The sequence below is a fragment of the Cryptomeria japonica genome, chromosome 6, assembly GCF_030272615.1.
Source record: "Cryptomeria japonica chromosome 6, Sugi_1.0, whole genome shotgun sequence".
NCBI classification, from domain to species: Eukaryota; Viridiplantae; Streptophyta; class Pinopsida; order Cupressales; family Cupressaceae; genus Cryptomeria; species Cryptomeria japonica.
In genome coordinates this window covers 680,804,971-680,827,865 of record NC_081410.1, presented here as the reverse complement: position 1 = coordinate 680,827,865, position 22,895 = coordinate 680,804,971, and the positions used below count along the sequence as shown (strand labels likewise).

Genomic DNA, 22,895 nt, shown 5'->3' with positions numbered 1-22,895 from the left:
GGCTTGCACAGAAGGCCAATACTTCACAGAATAAAGGAGGGTCATCATCTAGACCCCCTTGGATGAATCAGGAGATGAGGAACGAATTGAGAAGAAAAAAATTATGCTTTTCCTACAAGGAACCTTGGGAACCAGGACACCGTTGTATGGGTAAAGGAAAGGTTCATTTGATTGAGGTGACATTTGAGTTAGGGGATGAGGAGGTACCCGACACTGACACTGAGGATAGCATGGAGGATGTTGAGCAGGTGCAGACACGGTTGGAGTTAGATACCCCTGAGCCTTTGGTGACAGCCAAAGTAAGTATGGCTACCCTCTCTAGTTATCCTAAATTTCATGCCTTTCGGTTGAAAGGTACACTGAAGGGCAAGCGGGTCATGAGCTTGGTAGACACAGGTGCCATGCATAACTTTATTGAGCGGAAGTTAGTGGAGAGGCGTGGATTACAGTATGAGGAGTTTGGTGGTTTTGGAGTGAAGGTGGCCGATGGTGCAGTTTTGGGCTGTACTAAACGGATTCCACAACTTAGTATTCAGATGGGGGATTATACTCTGACCGATGATTTTTATGTGCTTCCATTAGAGGATTATGATGTGGTCTTGGGCATGCAGTGGTTATAGGGTATTGGGCGTTACATTATTGATCACCACCGTATGCAGTTAGAGTTCCTTTCTGGGGGGAAGAAGACTATCTTGAGGGCAGCTTCAGATGGTGGACCTAAGGAGGTGTCTTCTTGCAGGATGGAGACTATTATTAGAAATAATGATGTGATTTGGGCTACACACTGTTTGGTGAAGTCCAAAACATCTACACCTCAGGATGGCAGGGTATTTCATGTTGATATTCAGTCAGTGATGGACCGTCATGGGAGAGTATTTGGTGACATACCTTCTGGAGTGCCTCCAGAGAGAGGTTTTGAGCATGGTATAGAGATGGAGGATGGAGCAAAGCCAATGATTACTACCCCATATCGTCATCCTAGAGCCTATAAGGATGAAATTGAGAAGACTATTCATGAGTTGTTGGATATGGGTTTCATTTGGCCTAGTTCTAGCCCCTTTGCTTCATCTGTAGTGCTTGTTAAGAAGAAGGATGGAACTCTACGGATGTGTATAGATTATAGAGCCTTGAACAAGAAGACAATCAAGAACAGATACCCTATTCCACGCATTGATGAGTTGTTGGATGAGCTTCATGGAGCTATCTACTTCTCTAAGATTGATCTTCGTTCAGGTTACCATCAGATACGTGTACGAGCAGAGGATGTACACAAGACTGCCTTCCGTTGTCACTATGGGCACTATTAGTTTTTGGTAATGCCTTTTGGCCTTACCAATGCACCGGCCACTTTCCAGTCCTGTATGAACCATATCTTCAACAAGCAGTTGAGGAAGTCGGTTCTAGTGTTCTTTGACGACATATTGATTTACAGTCGTACTTGGGAGGACCATCTCAGACGTGTTGAGGAGGTGCTTAGCATTATGGAGAGCCAGTCTCTATTTGCTAAGTTATCCAAATGTGAGTTTGGACTTAGGGAGGTTTTATATTTGGGCCATGTGATCAGTGCTGATGGGGTGAAGGTGCATGAGGAGAAGATTCAGGCGATTCGGGATTGGCCCCGCCCTCATAACATTATTGAGTTACGTGGGTTCCTTGGTTTATGTGCTTATTACAGAAGATTTGTGAGAGGTTTCTCTCAGTTGGCAGCACCTTTGAAAGACCTCACAAAGAAAGGGGCGTTCAGATGGACAGAACAGGCACAGGGAGTCTTTGATAGACTCAAGGAGGTTATGAGCACTTGTCCAGTTTTGACATTACCTGATTTCTCGCAGCCATTTGTCCTAGAGTGTGATGCTTCAGGTTTGGCCATAGGGGCTATGTTGATGCATAATAGACATCCCATTGCCTATGAGAGCCGGAAGTTGCAAGATAATGAGAGGTTGTACTCTACCTATGATAAAGAAATGTTGGCTATTATGCATGCTTTAGCCAAATTCAGACAGTATCTTGTTGGCAGCAAATTTGTGGTAAGAATTGACCACAACACTTTGAAATATTTCTTAGATCAAACAGAGCTCAATGACCGACAACAAAAATGGGTGAGCAAGATTCAGGCTTATGATTTCGATATCGAATTCATAAAGGGGAAGAATAATACTGTGGCTGATGCACTCTCTAGGAAACCCTCACTTGCTGCCCTATGTTCATTGAGCGAGATTTCAGAAGATTGGAAGGCTTAACTTTTGGTTGAGTATTCCAAAAATCAGCATGCTTGTGAGGTCATGGATGGTTTGATAGTGGATGACAGATACCGTGTGGTAGATGATATTATCTATTACAAGGGCAAGGTTTATCTTGTTCTGGGTTCACAGTTGAAGGAACAAATTTTGCATGCTTTCCATGATACTCCTATGACAGGACATCCAGGGTATGTTAAGACTTACAGAGCGGTTCGAGAGAGATTCTCTTGGAAGGGTCTCAAAGATGATGTTGTGCGGCATGTTCGTGAGTGTATGACTTGTCAGTAGAACAAGTCGGAGCATACCTATCCTGCTGGGTTGTTACAGCCCTTGCCTATACCGGAACAAAAGTGGACTAGGATTTCTATGGACTTCATTATAGCTCTTCCTTGGGTGCAAGGGAAGGATTGTATCTATGTGGTCGTGGATAGGCTAACAAAATATGCCCACTTCTTTCCCATTGCAGTTGATTTTACAACATCTCCGGTGGCTGAGCTATTTTTCAGAGAGGTGTTTAGACTCTATGGTCTTCCCAAGACCATAGTGAGTGACAGGGACATCAGATTCATGAGTTCTTTTTGCCAGGAACTTTTCAGGCTAGGAGACATTGAGTTGACACCTAGTACTAGTTACCACCCTCAAACAGATGGACAGACCGAAATAGTCAATAAGTGGGTTGAGGGATATTTGCGTAATTATGTGTCAAGGCAGCAAAAGGCATGGGTACGTTGGTTGTATTTAGGCGAGTATTGTTATAATACTACGCACCATATGTCCATTGGTATGACACCTTTCAGAGCTCTCTACGGCTATGAGGCATTATCCTTAAGTGATTTAGCTCTGAGTGACAGTAGAGTTCATTTGGCTCAGGATTGGTTACAGGAGAACTAGGATATCATGAGATCTCTCAGAGAGAATTTACAACATGCACAAAATCAGCAAAAGATATATGCTGATCAGCATAGGGTTGAGAGAGCATTTGAGGTGGATGACATGGTTTTCTTGCGCTTACAGCCATACCGGCAAAGCACCCTTAAAGGGGGGGGAGGTGAGAAGCTCAAACCACGTTTTTATGGACCATTCAGGGTACTCAGGCGAGTTGGAGAGGTTGCTTATGAGGTTGAGTTACCACAGGCAGTAGAATTCATAATGTGTTTCATGTATCTTGCCTGAAAAAGGCCCTTGGACAACATATTACAGTTTCACCCGATTTGCCTCCCATGGATGAGGAAGGTAAATTTTTGGTTCCTGCGGAGATTCTTGAGGTGAGGGAACGACGGTTGAGAAGCAGGGTGATTCGTGAGTATTTGGTACGTTGGAGAGATCTTTCCATAGAGGATGCCACTTGGGAGGGTGAGGCCATTTTACAACATCGAGCATTATAGTTGCTTGTGGGCAAGCATCTCCGATAGGGGAGGACTGTCATGTCCCCTCTTTAGCTCTGTCTAGCAGAGATATGTGAGTCAGCTTATTATGGGGTCTTGTAGGCTGACAGTGATGGATAGAGACTCAGTGTGGTTATACAGTGTTTGGGACTTGGTGTTCTGGCAATAGTTGATCTGTTTGGAGCAGTTCATTATTTTTAGGAGGTAGTTCCTACGTTTATGGAGGATATCCCTACTATTTAGGAGGTTATGACCATACCCAGGGTTGGGTCTCCTTGAGATTATTCCTTGGGTTCAGTTTTAGAGGATTTGGGTTTGTTTCCTAGTTTCTAGGAGCATCCCTAGATTTTAGGGATGAGATTGCCAATGGATCCTTGATTTCTGACTTCAATCACAGACAGGTGGCAGGTTGACTTTCTGGTTTGTGGTGTCATTTGAGCATTTTTCAGCTATTTGGGTTATATTTTTAATATTTCCTAAGTTAGCGTTTATTATTTAAATAAGGCTATGTTTATAGCCATTTTGGTATAATAAGGGGTTTTGGCCTCATCTAGATGCGTATCCGTTGGTGTAATAGCCTGTTGGAAAGGTCTTGGGCTTTTCTAAATATTTCTCTTTTGACTCAGATCCTTTCGGTGAACGGATTTCTTTATATTTGAAAAAGGGTCGTTTTTCTATGCACTTGGCAACTTAAAATGAGAAATATAACATTTTAACCCTAAACGCCACATTGAGTCACTTTTAGGGTTCGAGCTAAGTGGGAAGATGTTATAAGGAAGTTGAGACCTAATTCTTGGTATCTTTTACACATTTCATCTTTGATTTGGAGAATTTTCTCTAGAGAGCGATTCAACATCTGGGACGAAAACCCCAGGGTCTTACCTGTCTAGGACGTAGCCCCCAACACAGTGGTTATTGGTTCTAGCATTCAGTTTCAGTGCCTTGGAGTTGTTACGACATCTTTTTGGAGGATTCAGTGGACAGAGTTAGGGTTCAGCGTGGAGGTTGGGGTTTCCAGCTTGGCATCACCTTACAGCCATTTCTCTTCCCATGTGGAGCTATGTAAGAGCGTTGGACATTTGCAGCAACTTCATTCTTGATTGCAGTATTCACTCTTTATCCAGGTTGGAATCATTGTTATTGTAATCTTCCTGGAATTGTTTGGAATCACTATCTGGATAATTATTTGATTTAAATAATCAGAAATCTGCTTGGTACGATTCTGATTTGGCTGTGTGTGAACATTTATTTCCAGTACTCTTTTCATGTACTTGTTCTTCAATTATTACTTGCTGAAAAACTATCAAAAACACAAAAATAAACAAACCTTCTACAACTTCTGTCTATTCTCTAAAACCATTAAAGGAAACACAGGAAAATATAGTTTATTAATTTAAAAACTATAGCAGATCAGCAAGGGGATCCATCAGGGATCTTTCAGTGTCTTGTCTGCTCATCCACATCAATCATGGTTTCTGTTTTGAGTCTTTTAGACTTTGAAGTCGTCCCCAGGCATTTGCTAACCATATCCTCCTTTGGGATCGATATAGGGATGACGTTCCTGTTTTTGGTGAGTGAGACACTCGGCCACTTAGGAGTGGTGGATGTTTCCTTTGGCAATCGTGATTGCTGATCACTGGTGACAACGGCCATAGTATTCCCAGAATCTTCAGGTTGCATGATTTCTTTTCCACTGTCTGCTGCATCTAGGAAGGGCTGATCTTGCATTTGGCCATCCATTGTTTCTTGAATTTCCTCTTCAGAATCTAAGTCCACTACTAGTGAACTTGCCAGGGTTTTCTGATTACTTTTCTTGCTGTGTGATCTGGTAACACGGGTGGAAGCTGAACCTGTGGAATATTCTCCTAGATCTGTGTTTTTAGTCTTCTTCGTCCTTTGTTTCCTTTCACCTGCAATACCAACAACAACATTAGAAGAAGGAAGAGATGTTTGGGAAGCCGCACGAGTTCGATCGATTTTCTTATCCTTAGTGCAGGAACAGGCTTTTGCTTGAAATGGCGATCCTTCAACCATTTCTCTGTTCTTCGGATTACATTAAAGGTTCTGGACTGAATGCTATCGTCCCCTTTTCTACTCCAATCAATTTCTGGGATTGGATGTCCCTGTATCTTCTCATCAAACTCAGGGTTGACTACTTCTTCATCTCCTTCTTCTTGCACCCAAGAAACATTCATGGATAGGCCCATTGTGACAATTTGTTGAATTGTGAACCTTGACCACAGCCTTCTCCGGACTTCGAACTCATCAACACAATTTTCCCAGTAATCCTCCAATTGAGGTTCATGCCGAAAATCACTGTCCACTTCTAAATTTTCTCTAGCAAATGCTCGGCTATCAAATTTGTATTTGGCAACATACGGTTGAAGCTTGAACTTTTTGAATTCAAGTTCAAAGTTCAATGCGTCTGAAACAGATGCATAGCTATAATGGCCAAGTTCCACGGGAAATATCACCCCGAACTTCTCTCTACTCTTTTTGTCAATGTGTGCTAGTTGACGACAGACCTCAATTAAAACATAACTATCTAATACAAACCGGGGCAACCTGAAAGGTTCACTTTGGAAGCCGCCAACTCGAATATCAGTGAATTGGGGAAATTGGATAAAATAACTACCATAAATGCCAATGAATTCCATGGCCTCCGTTGTCAATCTCTTATTTATGTTTCCCTACAACTCGTGAACCAATCTCCTTGCGAAAATGTCATTCCACCTCATAAAATTCGCTGCATATTTTTGTTCCTGCAGGTGAGGATAATATTCATACACCTTTATCCCATCAATATAGGGTTCATGATGCAACCCATTCCAATCTCGGGTACATGCAAGCATATAAAACAAATAAGATGACATAAAGAAGCCAGTCATTCCTGCAAACCTGTTCAGACTTTCATGCAATCTTTCTGCAATTACTTGCCCCCAATCCAGGTAGGCGCTTCCATTCAACATGACTTGGATATAGAAGTACATCCAGTCTTCCCAATAGAAGGCATGGGTATTCCCTTTTAACCTATTCAAAAGAATGACAATGTCCCGCCCCTGTGCTATGAAGTGTTCTCTGGTAAGCGGCCTCGGCAATCTAGACCCCCCTTTTGAATCTTCAGTAGCCAATTTCTTGCAATCACACTTTTATAAGTGCTCCTTCTCGGAGAAGAATGAATATGATGTGCCAATAGTCCAGTCCTCATATGGCTCTTTATGAGGTATTCCCATGGCTGCCATTACAGTTTCTGTCATTTTTTAACAGCACTTCGCCATTGACATTCCTGATGCATCTGTGCTCTGCATCATACCTATTCATACATTCTAGTACCAACTCGGGGCATGGCGCAGCAATGGGGAATGTGGCAGCTTCAACCAAACCACTTTTCACTATTCTTTCCATCATTGAATTCTGAACTGGGTTTTTGGCTCTCTCTCTTGAGAAAATCAGAGAGGTCTGCTAGAGCTAATGAAGTATCTCCCATCTTTGGGAGTGAACTAACAAGGCAAGAATTGCAGCCTAGTTTGGGCAGGGTGGGCCTCATTATGGTGCCTCTTATTTAAACAAGCAATTTACAGGGATGCAATGAACTTATACACAGCAAAGGAGAACAAACGACAGCTAATCTCCTGAATAAGAAAATATAGCAGAAGAGAGAATGACTGAAACTGACCTAGTTTCAATAGCAAATTCTTGAAAAGCTTCTACACGCAGACAAAATACCTTCAATGTCTCCCGCTTGCATTATGACTGAAGAAAATTCTAGAGACAATTGCTAGCTTCCACAACAATGATAGACAAAATTACACTTAAAACTTAGCAAGCTGTACAAGTTAAGGAAGTTCATGCGAGCTATCGCCTGATTTGACATATAGCCGGCATGCATTTACTGTTCAGATCACTTCATCGCACGACTCATGCATTTCTATGAAGTCTTCCCTCTTCATGTGAAGCTCCCTCACTTACTTTCATCCCTCTATGACTGATTGCTCATGTTTTTCGGGTCTGAGTGCATACCAGGGGATTCCTTGTAATTACTCCTTGAACCTGAAAAAGAAAAATATGTGAACTAAGAGGAAGGTAATAATGACTTCAATCTTACACACTTATGTCAGAAAACAACATCAACCTCTATTAATCAAAAATCTGGAAATGAACAACTTTGGTCTGGAAATGATAATGTTAACTTGAAATCTGGTCAAACTGTGAATATAATTCGTCCAAATCTGGATGTTCTCAGCCCTGCCCGGGATTGATTTTTTTCTATTATACTCTTCTAATCCTAGCTTTTTAGGTAATTCATTTCTTTGTTTTGTATATGCTGACTTCAGATTCCAATTGCATTCTGTTCATCTCTAGCCAACATTTTATCGTGCAGTTGGCACTTTTTAGTTGTTAAGGTGCCATTTTGTTAAATTATTTAAAAATAAAAACGCTCTCACATCCGGTTATAAGTCATGGTTGGAAACTTTCATTTTATAATGTTATAAATAACCAAAAACACTCTTTCATTAATCTTTGGTACTTTGTAATATCAAACTTGGTAGGTGCTTATTATATATTTTGCTTGCTGATTCATTTGTAGGTTTGATCAGAGAATTAGTGATTTTGCTGAAAACAAATTTCAGAGGGATGGTATTGAAATAAAAACAGGATGTCGTGTGGTTGAGGTAACTGATAAATATATTAACATGAAAGAGAAACAAAGTGGGGCAACATTATCCATCTCATATGGCATGATCGTGTGGTCTACTGGAATCGGGACTCGTCCTGTGATATCTCAGTTCATGAAGCAGATTGGCCAGGTATTCTTTTTATTTAGATGCTATTATGAAATTTCCTTTTTACGCCTTTTCCTTTTTAATGGTTTCATCTCTCTCAATATTGGTCTTGACCTCATTAATAGCCGATTGCATTTTAATAACTATGTAATTTTTTGAGTAATGTTAAATGTGCAAACTATAATGCAGACAGACAGGCGGGTTCTAGCAACAGACGAGTGGTTGAGAGTTAAGGGATGCGATGATGTATATGCACTTGGTGACTGTGCAACAATAGAACAGAGAAAAATAATGGTATGTTAATAAACTTATTTGAAATAAATCTGTCATATTATACTATACAAGTTAACAATAACTTAAAGAGGAATTTTGCCACAGTCCTGGATTCAAATCCTAAATATAGTGTAATATGAACTTACATACATGTTGGGGAGTTTACAGTTGCCTCTGGCTATCATATTCTCAATGAAACTTCTGAAATCATTAATGGCAAATGAGATTTTCACACATGGAAATAAAATCTTTTTTATGGCATTTGATGCATAAAAAACCGAACAGCTAAATTCTAATAACCTCCATTAAATCATCATGATAGAACTTTCTGTCTACCTAAATGATAAAAGAATGTGAATCTATTTCCCGTTCTTTTTTTTACACTGCTCTTTAGCATCAGCCATATGGAAAGAGCTTGCTATTCCTTTTTGAAAGTAAAAGACTGGTGGTGACTTCAGCTGAACATGCTATATAACGTTGGATTCAAATGCAAACAACAACAAATATTCTTAAATTCATTGTCTGGATAAGTACGATGGTGGCTCACATTACCTCTGGAGCTAGGTGTACCTGTATGACACATCTGCCACTTGTCATAGATCTGGCTTGAACTTCCTAGTGGCTTTGCCACTCCAAAATAGTGCTCAACATCATTGATTTTCTCTTTTTGCACTAAAGTGTGCTATGTGAATGCCATTGCTATCTTTTAAAAGTTGGATGGAGTTTTTGTTGGCTTCAACCACCTAAAGGTGCAGTTTTTATCAGTGTTTTCTTTTTTCTTATGCTAGGCATGGATCACTAAAGAGTTTGCCACTTTTTGCAATTAGGGAGAAACTTTTTTGTGACTTAACCACTGCAAAATGGAACTTGAATTTTATGGATTGTTTGTAGTTGGCAGTTTATTACAAGTGTTCATAAATAAAGATTGTGTTAGGCGAAGTGTTGATTGTGTAAGTATTAGTCAGCTATGTTATGTAATATTGTCATTTGTTCCCGACGGGTAGTTGGGTTTGCCAGTTCTTGGTGTTTGGTAATCTTAAATTAATCAACCATGGGATAGTATTTCTCTTACTCATTTTTTTTGTGTCAGAAATAGTTGATTATTGTACACAATGCATATGGCAATGAATAATACTTCTTTCTAAAACTCTTTTGTACTTGGCATTGTTATACTTTGTTATTCTATGTTATGCAAATGGTATCTTTGTTTACTCTGTATGTTAAATAATATCACCCTACAGGGGTAAACATTTTGGCGCTGTTGCTGATATGAATCTTGGAGATCTTAGCCATAGAGAGGTAGTATGGTGATGTAATGGGCCGACCGATTGAAGAACCAAACATATCGAAGAGGAAAATATGGTTGAAGACAAATTGACGCAATACTTGGTATACTTGTGGGAAGCATCTGTCAACTCGTACATTTGAAGAGGCTTTCCAATGTGATGTCCCTGAGGACGTCATTTGAGATAACTTTACCGTGAATGATGCGGACCACAATCTCCTCTGAAGACTACCAAGGTTATTGCCACGTAACTTTGCCCTTTGACATCTTTGGGAGGAAAGGGACAAAGAGGAATGTTGGTAGAGTAAGAGGAAAGGAATTGGAAGAAGCAAGAAGAGCATGAGACAAGCAGATGTCGTACCTCCGTCAATTAATGCCCCTACAGCCAAACAAGGACAAAACATGCACTGTAAACAACTGAGTGAAGGGAGAGGGATTGGTGAGAAGATCTCTCTGACATAAAGAGCAATCATAGAGTCCATCAAGAAGTAAAAGTACAAGTGTTAGCTGAAGCCATAGTTAGGAGAGACAAAAATTGTCCAGCGAAGAAGGCACAACATGTCGTACATGGAGTGAGTGGAAGGAAATTGCCAAAAACCTACCACTCCTTGATGAAGTAAATGAAGATCTTGTTGACCAAGCAAACAATGAGTGCGTACAGTTGGTATCGGACGAAGAGGACTTTGAGACTAAGTCTGCAAGAAGTAACCCGTTCATATAGTTGGTATGCGATGGAGAAGATGAAGGAAGGAACATGGTAACAACAGGCTCACTACTTTGCATAAACCATGCATCCTTATGCAATTCTGTAAGCATATCTTCGAAAATTAGAGTCTTCCTGATAAGTCGATCTTTAAAAATCTCCTCTAGTGGTTGCTCAAATGCTAACATTGATGGTAGCGCCACCTCAAATTTCTCTTCGCTCTGTGGCTTTATCACTATATTCATTTGGTCACCCTTGCCAATGATGCTTGAAAACTTTTCACTTGGGACGGCTTGAAACTCTCCATTTGATTCCTCTTGTAAAACTAAATGCCCATCAAGGATTACTTCCTCTTGAATAGGGGATAAATTTTTCGTTTGACTCCCTATCAAGGATTGCTTCTTCATGGACAGCATTGAGATCACTTCCTTGTTTTTGAAACATTGAGGCATCAAGTAATAGTGGATCATAATAATCCTTCAAGTTGCTTATACCTTTCATCGTGTTCTCCCTCTCAATTCCTTGATGATCATCACAAGTATCCATGGTTTGTAGAACTTCATGTTTTGATCTTTTCAAGCATTGATCTTGACTCGCCACCATCTCGTTTGCTTGGATACCTTCAATTGTTTCCTTAACTTCCACTCCAACGCATTTTTCCTTGGGTGCAAGGTATGCAATTGTAACGTCTCCATTTTAAGACCTAAGGACAATAAGAGTCAATATATGACTGAATAAGTTTTAATTAAAGATTTAAACTTATTATTCAAAAGTGTGATGTTTCCATCCAAATTTGATATACAAGATTGTTACATCACACACTATTACCAGCTCAATCAAGATTGTTACATTCAAGTCATCGTCTTTGTGTAGATCAGCCCGTCAATATTTGTAGAGTCAACTAGACATTCAATGATGAGGAAGTATCTACAAGGACAAAGCTCTGACATCGATAAACATTATGAGCTAGACAAATAAGACAAAATCTAAGATGAAGAATAGATCATCATGACATCCCATATCAAACTAAGCCCACGCACCAAATGAAGGATGGAAGCTCGATTAATATCCAAGCATACATGAAGATGTGATAGGCAAATAAATAAATAAATATGCAAATGGATATAGTGGATATGTGCCAGCCAAACTGTAATGTCATTATGAGAAATGCAATATGGACATATAAACAAACATCTAGTTATCGATTCATTAAGACAGATTACAAACAGTAATTCGTATAAAAGGTAGCAACTAATTTGATTATTAATATCGGTCAACAAAAGATGGAGTCGACTGTAGAAAGGAGGTTATGAATTACAAATCATTAATAAGCTAATAAAGTCTGATCCAGTGAGGTCATTTGACAAGGTGATAAGGTCGTTAATGATATGCTTTATTAGGGAGACAAAACGATTCCTGGTTAGTGTATAAGTAATGATTCATAATCCAAGAACAAGTGCGACATACCTGGACCATGGTGAAGGTACAATTTCATAAGGATAGGAGGAGGAATTATTAAAGAAGCGCGATGGAGAATAATAAACAAAAAGATGCAAAAGAAGACCCTTCAAATGGTGCGAATTGCTAAGCCACGATTAGTGTACAAGAGAAGGTGCAAACTTTATTACATGAAAGAAAGCGATTAGAAGATCATTCTTCAAGAGGTGCTATTTAAAGAAAACATTTATTAAGTCAGCAGACTGTTTAAACAAAGACAATTAACAAAGAGATATGACCTCATTGGATGTGACCGATTTGAGAGAAATCTTTTTGGAAGATATATATATACGTGGGAAGAGATTGGAATGGGGAAAACGAATGGCCAATACTACGTGGGGGGGTCTTTGATCCGACATAGATATCAGAATTAAAGAAAGAGGACTTCAATAGAAATTCAGATTTATTAGTATTAAAATAAGCTTGCCAAAAGTGCTTTGTGGGACCCAAACAATAATTATTCAGATACCTATAATAAAAGGATCCTCAAACGCTGATTGCAGCAATTAGAAAAGGTTTTGGAGATTCCACAATTATTGTTGTGTTTTTAGTAGCAGGTCCACTAAACAGAATGGGACCCACTTGGAAGACTTTGAAATGTTGGTTGTGTTTTTTACTTCAGCCCCACTTAAGCTTTCACAAGGAATTTGCAGATTATTGATTTTAATTTGAGCAATCAGCATTACCAAAGGGTCAACGAAGGTCCAAGACGAGTCAATAGCATGTTGAAGATTGAAGATTCTTGTTTGGGAAAAATTACTTGTGTTTTTTACCCATTCTCCACTACTTGTGGGATACCAATCAGATAAAAGATGCAGTAAATCATGGTCAGTAGTAAGAGTCAACACATGGTTTAGAGGGATGTTTGGAATGTTTGCCCTCTGGGCGAACAATTTAATACATGCAGACAAAATACTTAACAAGAAATAGTAATGCCATAGATACCAAAAAAACAATATTAAGCCAACAAAAAAGATACCATTCCATTCATAATCTTGATACTTACAAGTTACATCACATGGTATATAAAGGTACTGAGGGGGTGCGAGCGACAACCTTCGCACCCGTAACTACCAACCCTCGGTTACATCACTAAACAAAGTACTTCCTAATTATTTACATTTTATTCCCGTATGTACAATATGCACTAACATCATCCCCCCAAAAAAACAAGGTCGTCTCCTGAGGACTGAAAACAAAATGGGATGATCAACAAAAAAGAAATCATGACTGAGAATGGGGCTGAGGAAGCATCCCTGATGGAGATGCCACTGCTGATGTCGATGGTGCCAGTGTCAGTGTGCCTCTGCAATCGCCCTTGATCCTTCTCGGTTTGCCTCGCCCGAGAGCCTCTCGCTTTGGTCCTATGCCTCGCGAGTCGCCTGCCCGGCCTCTTGGGTCCCCCTCCGGACTCTCGGGTGTCCTTCCGGCCTCTCGGCTCCCCTGCACGCTTCTCGTGGTAGGGTTTCAATTTGGACCCGTTGATGGCAAGTCTATTTTCAATGGCAATCCGAAGACCTGGAACCATAAATTCTACAGGGACCACGGTCTCCTTCCTGTACATAAGAAGAAGAATAAGAATAAAGACTTTGAAGGTTGCGGCCTTCCACACAGGGTTCCAGTCGTTGCCGACACGAATGATCTTGGGATTATCTACGTCATCGAGGTTTGGGGCATCTCCCTTCCAATATTCTCTGTATTCCGGCAGGTACACCTCCTTTGTTACTTGCTCTGGTTCCTCTACTTCGAGCCTGTAGCTTTGGAACATTTCGTGATCCTCCATCTGCCAGTGGAAGAGGCCATTCATGGAGTCCCCGTCATCCCCCAAGCATGCTTCCAGTTCTAACATCCCTCCATCACTGGCCTCCATACGACGTCCGTCTCCATCCTAACCCAACTGGTCTCCCTCAGATTCCGAGTCGGAGGAGGATGCCAACTCGTCGATCACCATCTGCGTACGAAGATCGATCACGTATTTCCTCCCCGTGCTTTCTAAGGAAAGCGTATTCCGCTTCCAGTTATGGTTTGCCTTTGCTTCAATGAGCCACCCACGTTTGAGAATGGCGTCGTACCCTTTCCGCTTAAGTGGAATCACTACAAAATCTAGCACAAATGGCTGCGTGCCAATCATCACCCATTGGCCCATGAGGGTACCAAGGGGTTTAATCCCATGTTGATCTGCCCCTAACAGGTTGAATGTTGGGGGCCACAACGTAGGCTTTCCTAGTTTTTTCCATGTCTCTTCTGGGAGCACATTTACTCCTGACCCTCCGTCCACAATGGTGTTCGTCAAGGTAGTTCCCAGGATGCCCATTTCTACCACCGCCAGTTGGCGTCCGCTGTTGACTACTAACATGGGGTCGATTGTGGGGCTTGCGACCTCCCTCGTTTTCATTTGTGTGGGTATGGAGTTTAAGATAGCCGTTTTCAACTGCGACATGATTTCAAGGTCGTCTTGAATCTTCACGGGTACCTCCATTTGCAATATTTGCCGTAATATTCTCTCTTCTCCCCTCATACGTGATGGGCTTGTGGCCTTGTGGCTACTTTGTCCTTGTGTGGCCATTTCCTTTGTGATCTCGACCCTTGCTTCCCGCACTCTCTCGGTCTCCGTGCGAGGATCGGGGTATGTGGCCTTTTTGGCCTGTGCCCTTGTGATTGCCAACACTCTTGCCTTCGTGGGTTCGATGTTCAAAAGGTTTACTCTCGGCTTCCGACAATTTGCATCCTCATGGTCGCTTGGCCCACACCAGCGACAGAGGTGTTGAGGGGTGGCTTCCTTCGTACAATCCCGAGCGAAGTGCCCCATTGATTGCAGGCCCTACATTGGATCATTGGTCGGCCCTTGGCGTCATACTGGACACGGCTTCGGGTATTGTTATTGTCGTTGTTATTCCTTCCACTGCTGTGTCTGTTGTCCCAGTAACCTCCAGATGATGTGGTTGTGTTGGTTTGTTGGGCCGTACCTGCTGGTGCGGATGTTGTGGCCTGCTCAGTGAACAACACTTGTGTATTTCAGGTCTTCATATTGTATCGGCACTCCTTGATGGAGTGTCCAATTACTTTGCAAATTTCGCAAAAGGCCTTCTTCGGGTATGTACGCTTTGTATGTCCTTCCTCCTTGCACTCTGTGCACCACACGTCTCCTTCGGTCCGGCTTGCTGAGCCTTTCATCGCTTTAAATTCTCTCATCATACGTTCCATGTCCCTCTGCAAGGCCGTCGCTTTCTTTTTCGACCCCTCGTTACCACTCTCATCAGAGGAAGAGTCATTTTCCTCAGAGGACTTCCCCTTTTTCTTGGACGTTTTGTATTCACTTTCTAAGTCCATAGCCCTATTGTATGCATCATCGTATGATGAAGGAGGGACTATCTTTATTTTCTTCTTCAAACTGGGTTTTAGGCCTTCTTCGAACCACCTCTTCTTGAGTCCATCGGCAGGCGGACTCTCCATTTTCTTGATTAGCTCCTTTAGGTGCCTTTTGTAGGCCCGAACTGATTCCTTTTGTCCTTGTTTCATACTATATATCTCTGTTACTATTTCATTATCATCCCAGAGTAGGTGGAACTCCTTCTCGAAGGCTTTCCGTAGCATGTCCCATGTGGCCACTACAGTTTTATCAATATCCGAGTACCAATCGATGGCAAATCCCCGTAATGTCGCTAGGAATTGCGTCGTCCATTCGTCCTGGTTCGTGACACCATTGGCCGCCCATATGGTTTCGCAGGTTCTGCAATGCTTGATAGGATCCCCCTTCCCATCGCCAGTGAATTTCGACTGCTTCTGCCTATTTTCCATTGATGGGGGTCGTGTCCCCGGAGGTGGCTGTGTCTGTCGTGCACCCACGCCACTCCCTCCTAAGCCGGTGGTGTTTCTTGCTTGAGTGATTGGGGGTACGGTGTTTTGTACCGGCGTGCTTGGTGTGATGGGTCCCAAGAGGGGGTCCTGTCTGCAGGGGTCCTATCTGTCGTGTGTCTGTGCCTCCTCTGCACCTACGGTTGTACAGTTGCCCTCCCCTCCATTCTCACCCTCTTCCTTTGCTCGCTTCCTTTGGTGGTCCTCCGTGTGCAGCGTAAGGGATAAGTTCTTGAGCTGATCCTAGGCCTCTTCAACCAGATTCCTTGGTAGTCTTGTTTCCTCCAAAAACTCTTCGTGGCTTCTCACCCTACAAAGTTCTGGTGACGCATAGAAATTTTCTTCGGCTTCTGCACCCTCCGTGACACGTCCTTGGTTCCCTTCGGGCAACCCTTTGGCAGGTCGTCCTTCGACAAGTTGCCTCAGCCTCCGTCTACGTTCTACTTGTTGTTCTAGAATCAAGGCCCTCTGTGTGGCCTCCCGCTCCTCACTTTGTGCCTTCTTATTTCTATCTTTGTTTAATAAGTTGGGCATTAATTCTCGTACATCTCCATAAATAGCAACAACACATAAAAAAAGAACACTTCTTTATTAATTCATCCTATTGGATACAATGTGTCAATAGTACAATACCATTATTATAATATAGAATATTCTTTATTCCTCCTAGAGGTTCAGGGTTCAATTTCCCGTAGGCTTCGTGCCATCATGCTCCACTTCCCAGTGACGACTGTTTCCTTTGTACTGTTGGAGGACTCGTTGGTGTCGCTCCTCACGAGCAATCTCCTCCAGGCGAGTTCATTTTGCCAGTGATGCCTGTGCAAGCAACCGGGAGAGGTGGTTCATCAACCGATTCACTGTGGGGCTAACTTTCAGTGCGGTCCACATTGCACTTGTTGGGATGTCAGCCTCCGTGGCCTCTCTTCGGACGTAGGTCTCGATGGCCACCTGAAGCAGGATTGAGAATTCCCTCGTTGCAGTGTCTTCTCTGTCGTAGAGCTCTGTTTGCGCGTCGTCGGCCTTTGGGTTAATCTCATTGACGAGTAGGCCCATCGTGTCCGTACGCCATCCGCTCCTTCCTTTCCCGAGTATGTCTAGGCAACGGTGCCAGATGTTTGCCACATACGAGTAAACGTTTCAATGCAGAAATTAAATGCACAGAACATAATGGAAATATATTAAAGAACCAGTCTCTGTATTAATTCAACAGTCCATGTACATCGAGTGCTTATAACATCACACCAGATACGACTATCATGATCTTGCTTCGAAGGAAAGGTATGCAATATATAATAGTCGAAGGGGTGCAACCAACCGTCGCGTCCAATTGCCCTTCGGAAAGACTAACTGACTGCCGTAACCCATCATTACCGATGATAACATAACATAATACAACAACATAATATAATGATTATTCCCGACAACAATCTCAGCTTGGGATGGGGTGCCACTTTGCACACCCGCTCCACCCGACGGTGCCAACCCTAGTATTGTGACTGCCATAGCTCCCTCCATCTCCGCACTCGGTATGGCGTCCTCTATTTGAGTCCCTCCCTCAACTGCTCTAGTAGCTACTACTCCCACCAATGTTGTGCTTATGCCTGGAGGGGTCATGTCTACAGGTGCTCTCAACTGCCCAAAACTTGGTACTGGCACAAAAGTTGTTGTGGCACCAGGAGGTGGCATGGGTTGGATGAACTCACTCTTCCTCGATGACGGTGGAGGTGTGAACAGGATGGCCGAGGTGGGTGGGACAAAAACTATCTCAACAAGAGGGATGGGGGATGTGGTATCTCTCTCCTTTGTTAGCTCTCCCCCTCTGCCAACCATCTGGAAACTCCCCCTGTTGGTGTGGGATGAATCAGTGGAAGGTGCCTCCGTACTCTCTTCACCATCCTCCCCATTCGTGTCGGTGTCGGACTCTAATTCTGAAACTACCACCTGCCGCTTCCTCTTCTTCCCTGTTTGCAATTCACTTCCTGGCCTTAGGATATCCAAATGGGTCCAATAAAAAATAGGTGGTCAGGAGCCATCCGACTGCTAGGCACTAGAAGATCCTGGGTCCCTGGTGGTATCTGCTGGCGCACCGCATCAAGAAATAATCCTATGGTATGGCGGGGCATGTAAAATGTGCGATGTTGTAGCCTCATAAACTCGTCCATCCTGTCTGCCAAGGGGGACGCTCAGTCATAGACCACCCCATTCCTTTGTTCATTTATGATGACAACTTGGGCAATGGCGATGTCGGATGCCCTACTTGCCCCTGTGAGACAACTCTTCAATACATCTAGCACGCTTTTCCACTCCCCTTCGCGTAAAAAAGTCTTCTTCAACCCTCTGCCCTTGCTTGCATGTTTCAAGCTATCCTGTTCCTTCTGTGTGAGATTGTTGCGACACATTAACTTCAAGAGCGTCTTTTTGAAGTCAGTAGTAGGTTTCTGATTATTGTCAATTTTCTTTCCTTGAGACCCTGGGATGCCAAACACTCTCGTAAATTCCTTTGCTCGAAATGAAATCACAATCTAGTGATTTTCATAATCTAATACTGACTGTTGCTGATGCTTGTCATAGATGTGGATCATGCTTCTGAGCACTGCCTCGAATTTCTTAGTACAAAAGATGCGCATCTGGGTAGCCCAATCTACCTGTGTATATCTCAACTACTTCTTGATGCCATCGTCTTGGGGCGTCCCAAACCACCACTTCCTACAATCAACCCCATTCAAGCCCTCGAATGTGACTGTCTCAAAGGTCACCACGTCTTTTGCTGCCATCTGTACCTGTACTTTAGGTCTTATTTTATGTGCCTTACTCTTGCTGCTGTCTCCCATGGCGCCCCTTACTTTGATACCTGAAGGCAAAATCCGAATAACTTTCTGGTTCGCAGAGGTTGATGACACTATAGTAGGTAATTGGCGCAACAGTCTTTTCCAATTCTTTCCACCGCTGGGGTCCATTAAATGATTTTGCGTTTGTCTTTTGTGCCCTTTAAATATTTAAAAAAAATAGTTAGGGTAACAAATTTCTGCATGTGCTAATTGTCCTCCAATCTTGTGACCCTTCCGTCGATGACTAAACACTTCCGCCAGTTGGCGAATTCCTTCGCCACGATGTCCCTCCCTTATGATTTGTCGTATGGTAGTGTTGCGAGTTACTGCTCAAGAAACCCCTCAAGCGAAAGAAAAAGACATGGAAACCACGACTCTTTGCTCCTCTTCTCAGCCTTTATGGTGAATCCAAAATCCTCTCTCTGATTTAGAGATTTTAAATCAACAGCGGTACTTACAAACCTTCCTCTGGCAGATCTTCCCAAAACCAGCCCAGAGACATATAAGTCAAAAGTCGAGGGCACAAGGAACACGATTCTCCACTCACGTTGCCATATTTTGATAACCCCGACTGCCCTCGATCCTGCAATCCTAATCACCGAAAAACCTTTTCAATGAACTGAAACTTTATTGTCCTTTTTAAAATTCCGCTGTACGGTGCTTTATCGTACAGCGATGTCTTTTCTTTTTTTTCGTCGTTCGTGAGTGACCGCGCGAGTGTACGATATGTCTTCCTTCGTCTCCCGACAAAGTGTTCTCCTCGCGTCGCACGGTGTAAGTTCTTCCTTTTTGCCGTACAGTCGGCTTTATACCGTGCTCGCCAAACTTTTCCTCCACCGTACTGCACCTTGCTGTTTTGACCGTATGCCGTACAGTGCACGGTTTTCCACGAAAATCTTTTTGTTTTGCGTCGTACACAAGTGTTTTATATCGTAGGGTGTTTCCCCTTCGGATATTCGTTAATCATACGGTGGGCTCTTCTTTTCGTTGTACGGTATTGATCGTACGGTGAATTCGTCGACTCTTTTATTTTTTTATTTTTTTTAATTTTAATTTTTTTTTTTTTTAATAAAATTTGCAAAAAACTCTAAGTAACTCTATGAGAGGATTCGGGGTCAGCCAATTGACTCTGCTCATGATATGGTTTTAATTTGGACCCGTTCATAGCCTACACCACTTCGCAACCATCTAGCGTTCATAACTTGATCGACCCATTTTTAGCCACCTCTCGGACTTTGTATGGCCCTAACCATCTTACTTTGAATTTTCTAGGTTTAATTTCATTGCATCCATTGTAGTTCAGCACTAGTTGTCCAAGAGTGAGCCTCATCCGCTTTGAGTGTTTGTCGTGCCACATCTTCCTCCTTTGTTTGGCTGCCTCCGTAGCCCACTGAGCCATCATTCTTTTCTCATCCAACTTGTTCAACAAATACAACCTCTCTCTTAGGCTTTCCATATCCCCCAGTCTGGTTTCGATTGCAATACAGAGGCTTGGCACCATAGACTTAGCTGGCACAACAGCTTCTTGCCCGTACATCAGTTGGAATGGAGTTTGGCCTGTGGTCATGTTGATGTGTGTTTTATGCACATAACATTTCAAAATAAAAGACCAAAGTAATTTACCCTCTGTTGAATAAAATCACCTCAGATGCTAATGGTAAGATCAACTAAAATGATTCCAAGGTTCCTACATCTCAGGTCTGGACGAGTGGGTAACTCAATGGTCGATGTGAATTGTTGTGTTCACTTGGGGACTTACATAAATGTTAGGATTATCTTCTTCGATCATGAAATATGTGGAATAGGTATGCTGCCAACTTAGGATTTAGCAATGTAGTTTTGGACTTAATTCTTACTAAAAAATGGGCAAAAGGAATAGGGTTCAGGAGATCTATTCTAGGTCTAGGAATGTAGGAAATGATGAACAAGTTTAGTGGAATCAAACTAGGCAGGGTCTCACAAATAGGTATTGACACAAGCTTAGTGCAATCGTCTAAGGTATACTCAAAGATTTTCAGACTATCACCATCAAACGTTGACAGCATCCAAGTTGATGCTTGTCAAGGGGCGCTTAATAGTTGAAGTTAAGCTTACTCAAATTTCCAGTTGACCACACAAGGTGCACTTACCAGTGGCAAGAGGCTAGTGGTATGGATTAAGGATTCCACACAAATATATTGAACAAATCTCACTCAATCTAATAAACATGAAAACAAATTCTAATCTAACTTGGAGGAATTGAGAACCATGAATGCAAAGACAACATTTGAAGAGCAAAATCACCAACAATTGAACAATGATTTAGATTCAAATAGCTGCAGCATATACCAACAATTCTACAGAAAATCTCTCTTACAAATGAGAGGCAAGGAGGTATATATAGTCTCTTACAAAAATGGATGGCCAAGATTGATTCAAGATCAACGACCAAGATCATGCCAACAAAACCCTAGAATTGCCCTTAATTAGGGTTTACATAAAAAATGGTGCCACCAACATATGGCCCCAATGAAAAGATACCTAGTCATCAAATAGAGAATCTTCTAGAAGATTCCTCCTTGCATCTCTCTCTCTCCTAGCAAACTCCAAGAATCTAGCCAATACAAAATCTAACTCCTCCATGGAAATGCTAGGCAAGTTCTCTTGCTGCAATGAATCACGTCCTGTGAATCCGAGCAAGCGTCCAAAGTGTTCTCCCAATCTAGCATGAGCTTCTGCGAACTATGAACATGAATCAAGAAAGAGACCAAATCATCTATCTGACTCTTCTTCAAAGAGTCCAACTAACAAAAATACATAAGTTTCATCTTGTCTCTTAATTCGGCTAAGTGTAAACCACTAGCATCACTAATATCAACATCCAATAACTCCTCAATTGAGGCAAGGATCTTCATCTGAATGTCTTAAATCAATCCTTCCATCTCTGTACAACTCAACCGGGCGTTCTCATAAGTTGATTTCTTCACGGCCAATGAACAATACCGGCCATGGAAATCATTTCTGTCTCCACTGTGCGCAATGTTCTGGCTAATCAACGTGGACTTGGGAATCTTCTTCAAAGCTCTGAGGCGTGGAATAGTCTTCTCTTGAATAGGCCGGAATTCTTCCCAAACTCCCTCCAAATACTGGATTCTAAACATGAGCCCTGTTGTCCTATCATATGCCTGGACAAACTGAGTAAGGAAATCATCCGCCTATTTTTTTGCACTTTCAATCCACTTCTCCACCTCCGAGAGTGTATCTCTCGTTGCCTCATAGTGTGAATTTAGTCCATGATCAACCACAATAGGGGAAATAAGGGTGGGATTCTCACGCCTTATCCCGACAATATACTCTCTAAGTTTGCTATTCTCTTCTTTGTACTTCTCCTTCTTTTCAATTTCTCTATCTAACCTTGCGCTGATCGCCTTATCACCAACTTCCTGAAATTCTTGCTCTCTTGTAGTACGAACAAGGGCAATTGAAGTAATTTGGAAATCCATAGGAGTAGCAATGTTCGCTGTCACACCTCCAATAGGAACAACCACCTGCGCAATCCACATTCCTGTCTATCTCTAGCTATGTGCGACAAAATCTCATCTCTCTTGGCTTCAGCTAGGTAGCCATCAATGTTATCAATAGGCTCTACCTCTATCATCTTCTTACTCTTTTCCATACTTTTCATCAACCAATCAGGAATAACGGCCATATCCATACCATCATCGAGACACATATCTCGATCAAGTCCTCTCAATGTCGAGATAACATCATCATCATCATTAGGATTACTTGTGGTCAAATCATATATCTCATTTCCCAAACTAACCTCCAAAAGGACAGTAGGGGATCCCGACTGATCATCATTCTCATTTGGTGGAGCAGATGTCGCTGTGGCATGTAACTCCTAAATATTCTCTGGTAGTATCACTGTGTTGGAACATTGTTGGGTTTCCTTATTTTGTTATGTTATTTGAATTTCCTTAATTGATGAGACACTGAGAGGTGGTGAAGGAATGATAGGTGAAGGAATGATCGTCTTTTGTTTCTTCTTTTTGACGTCCTCAAT

The 22,895-nt window shown here is 42.1% G+C and overlaps 1 protein-coding gene across 1 annotated transcript in view; it reads left to right on the top strand.

Moving 5' to 3' along the window:
* The window catches only part of LOC131031435 (external alternative NAD(P)H-ubiquinone oxidoreductase B1, mitochondrial), a 215,996-nt gene that overhangs the window by 127,720 nt on the left and 65,381 nt on the right, over nt 1-22,895 (top strand). The window contains exons 5-6 of the mRNA XM_059207574.1: nt 8,214-8,433; nt 8,599-8,703. Of these exons, the coding sequence (XP_059063557.1) occupies nt 8,214-8,433; nt 8,599-8,703 (325 nt within the window). The remainder of the gene's footprint in view (nt 1-8,213; nt 8,434-8,598; nt 8,704-22,895) is intronic.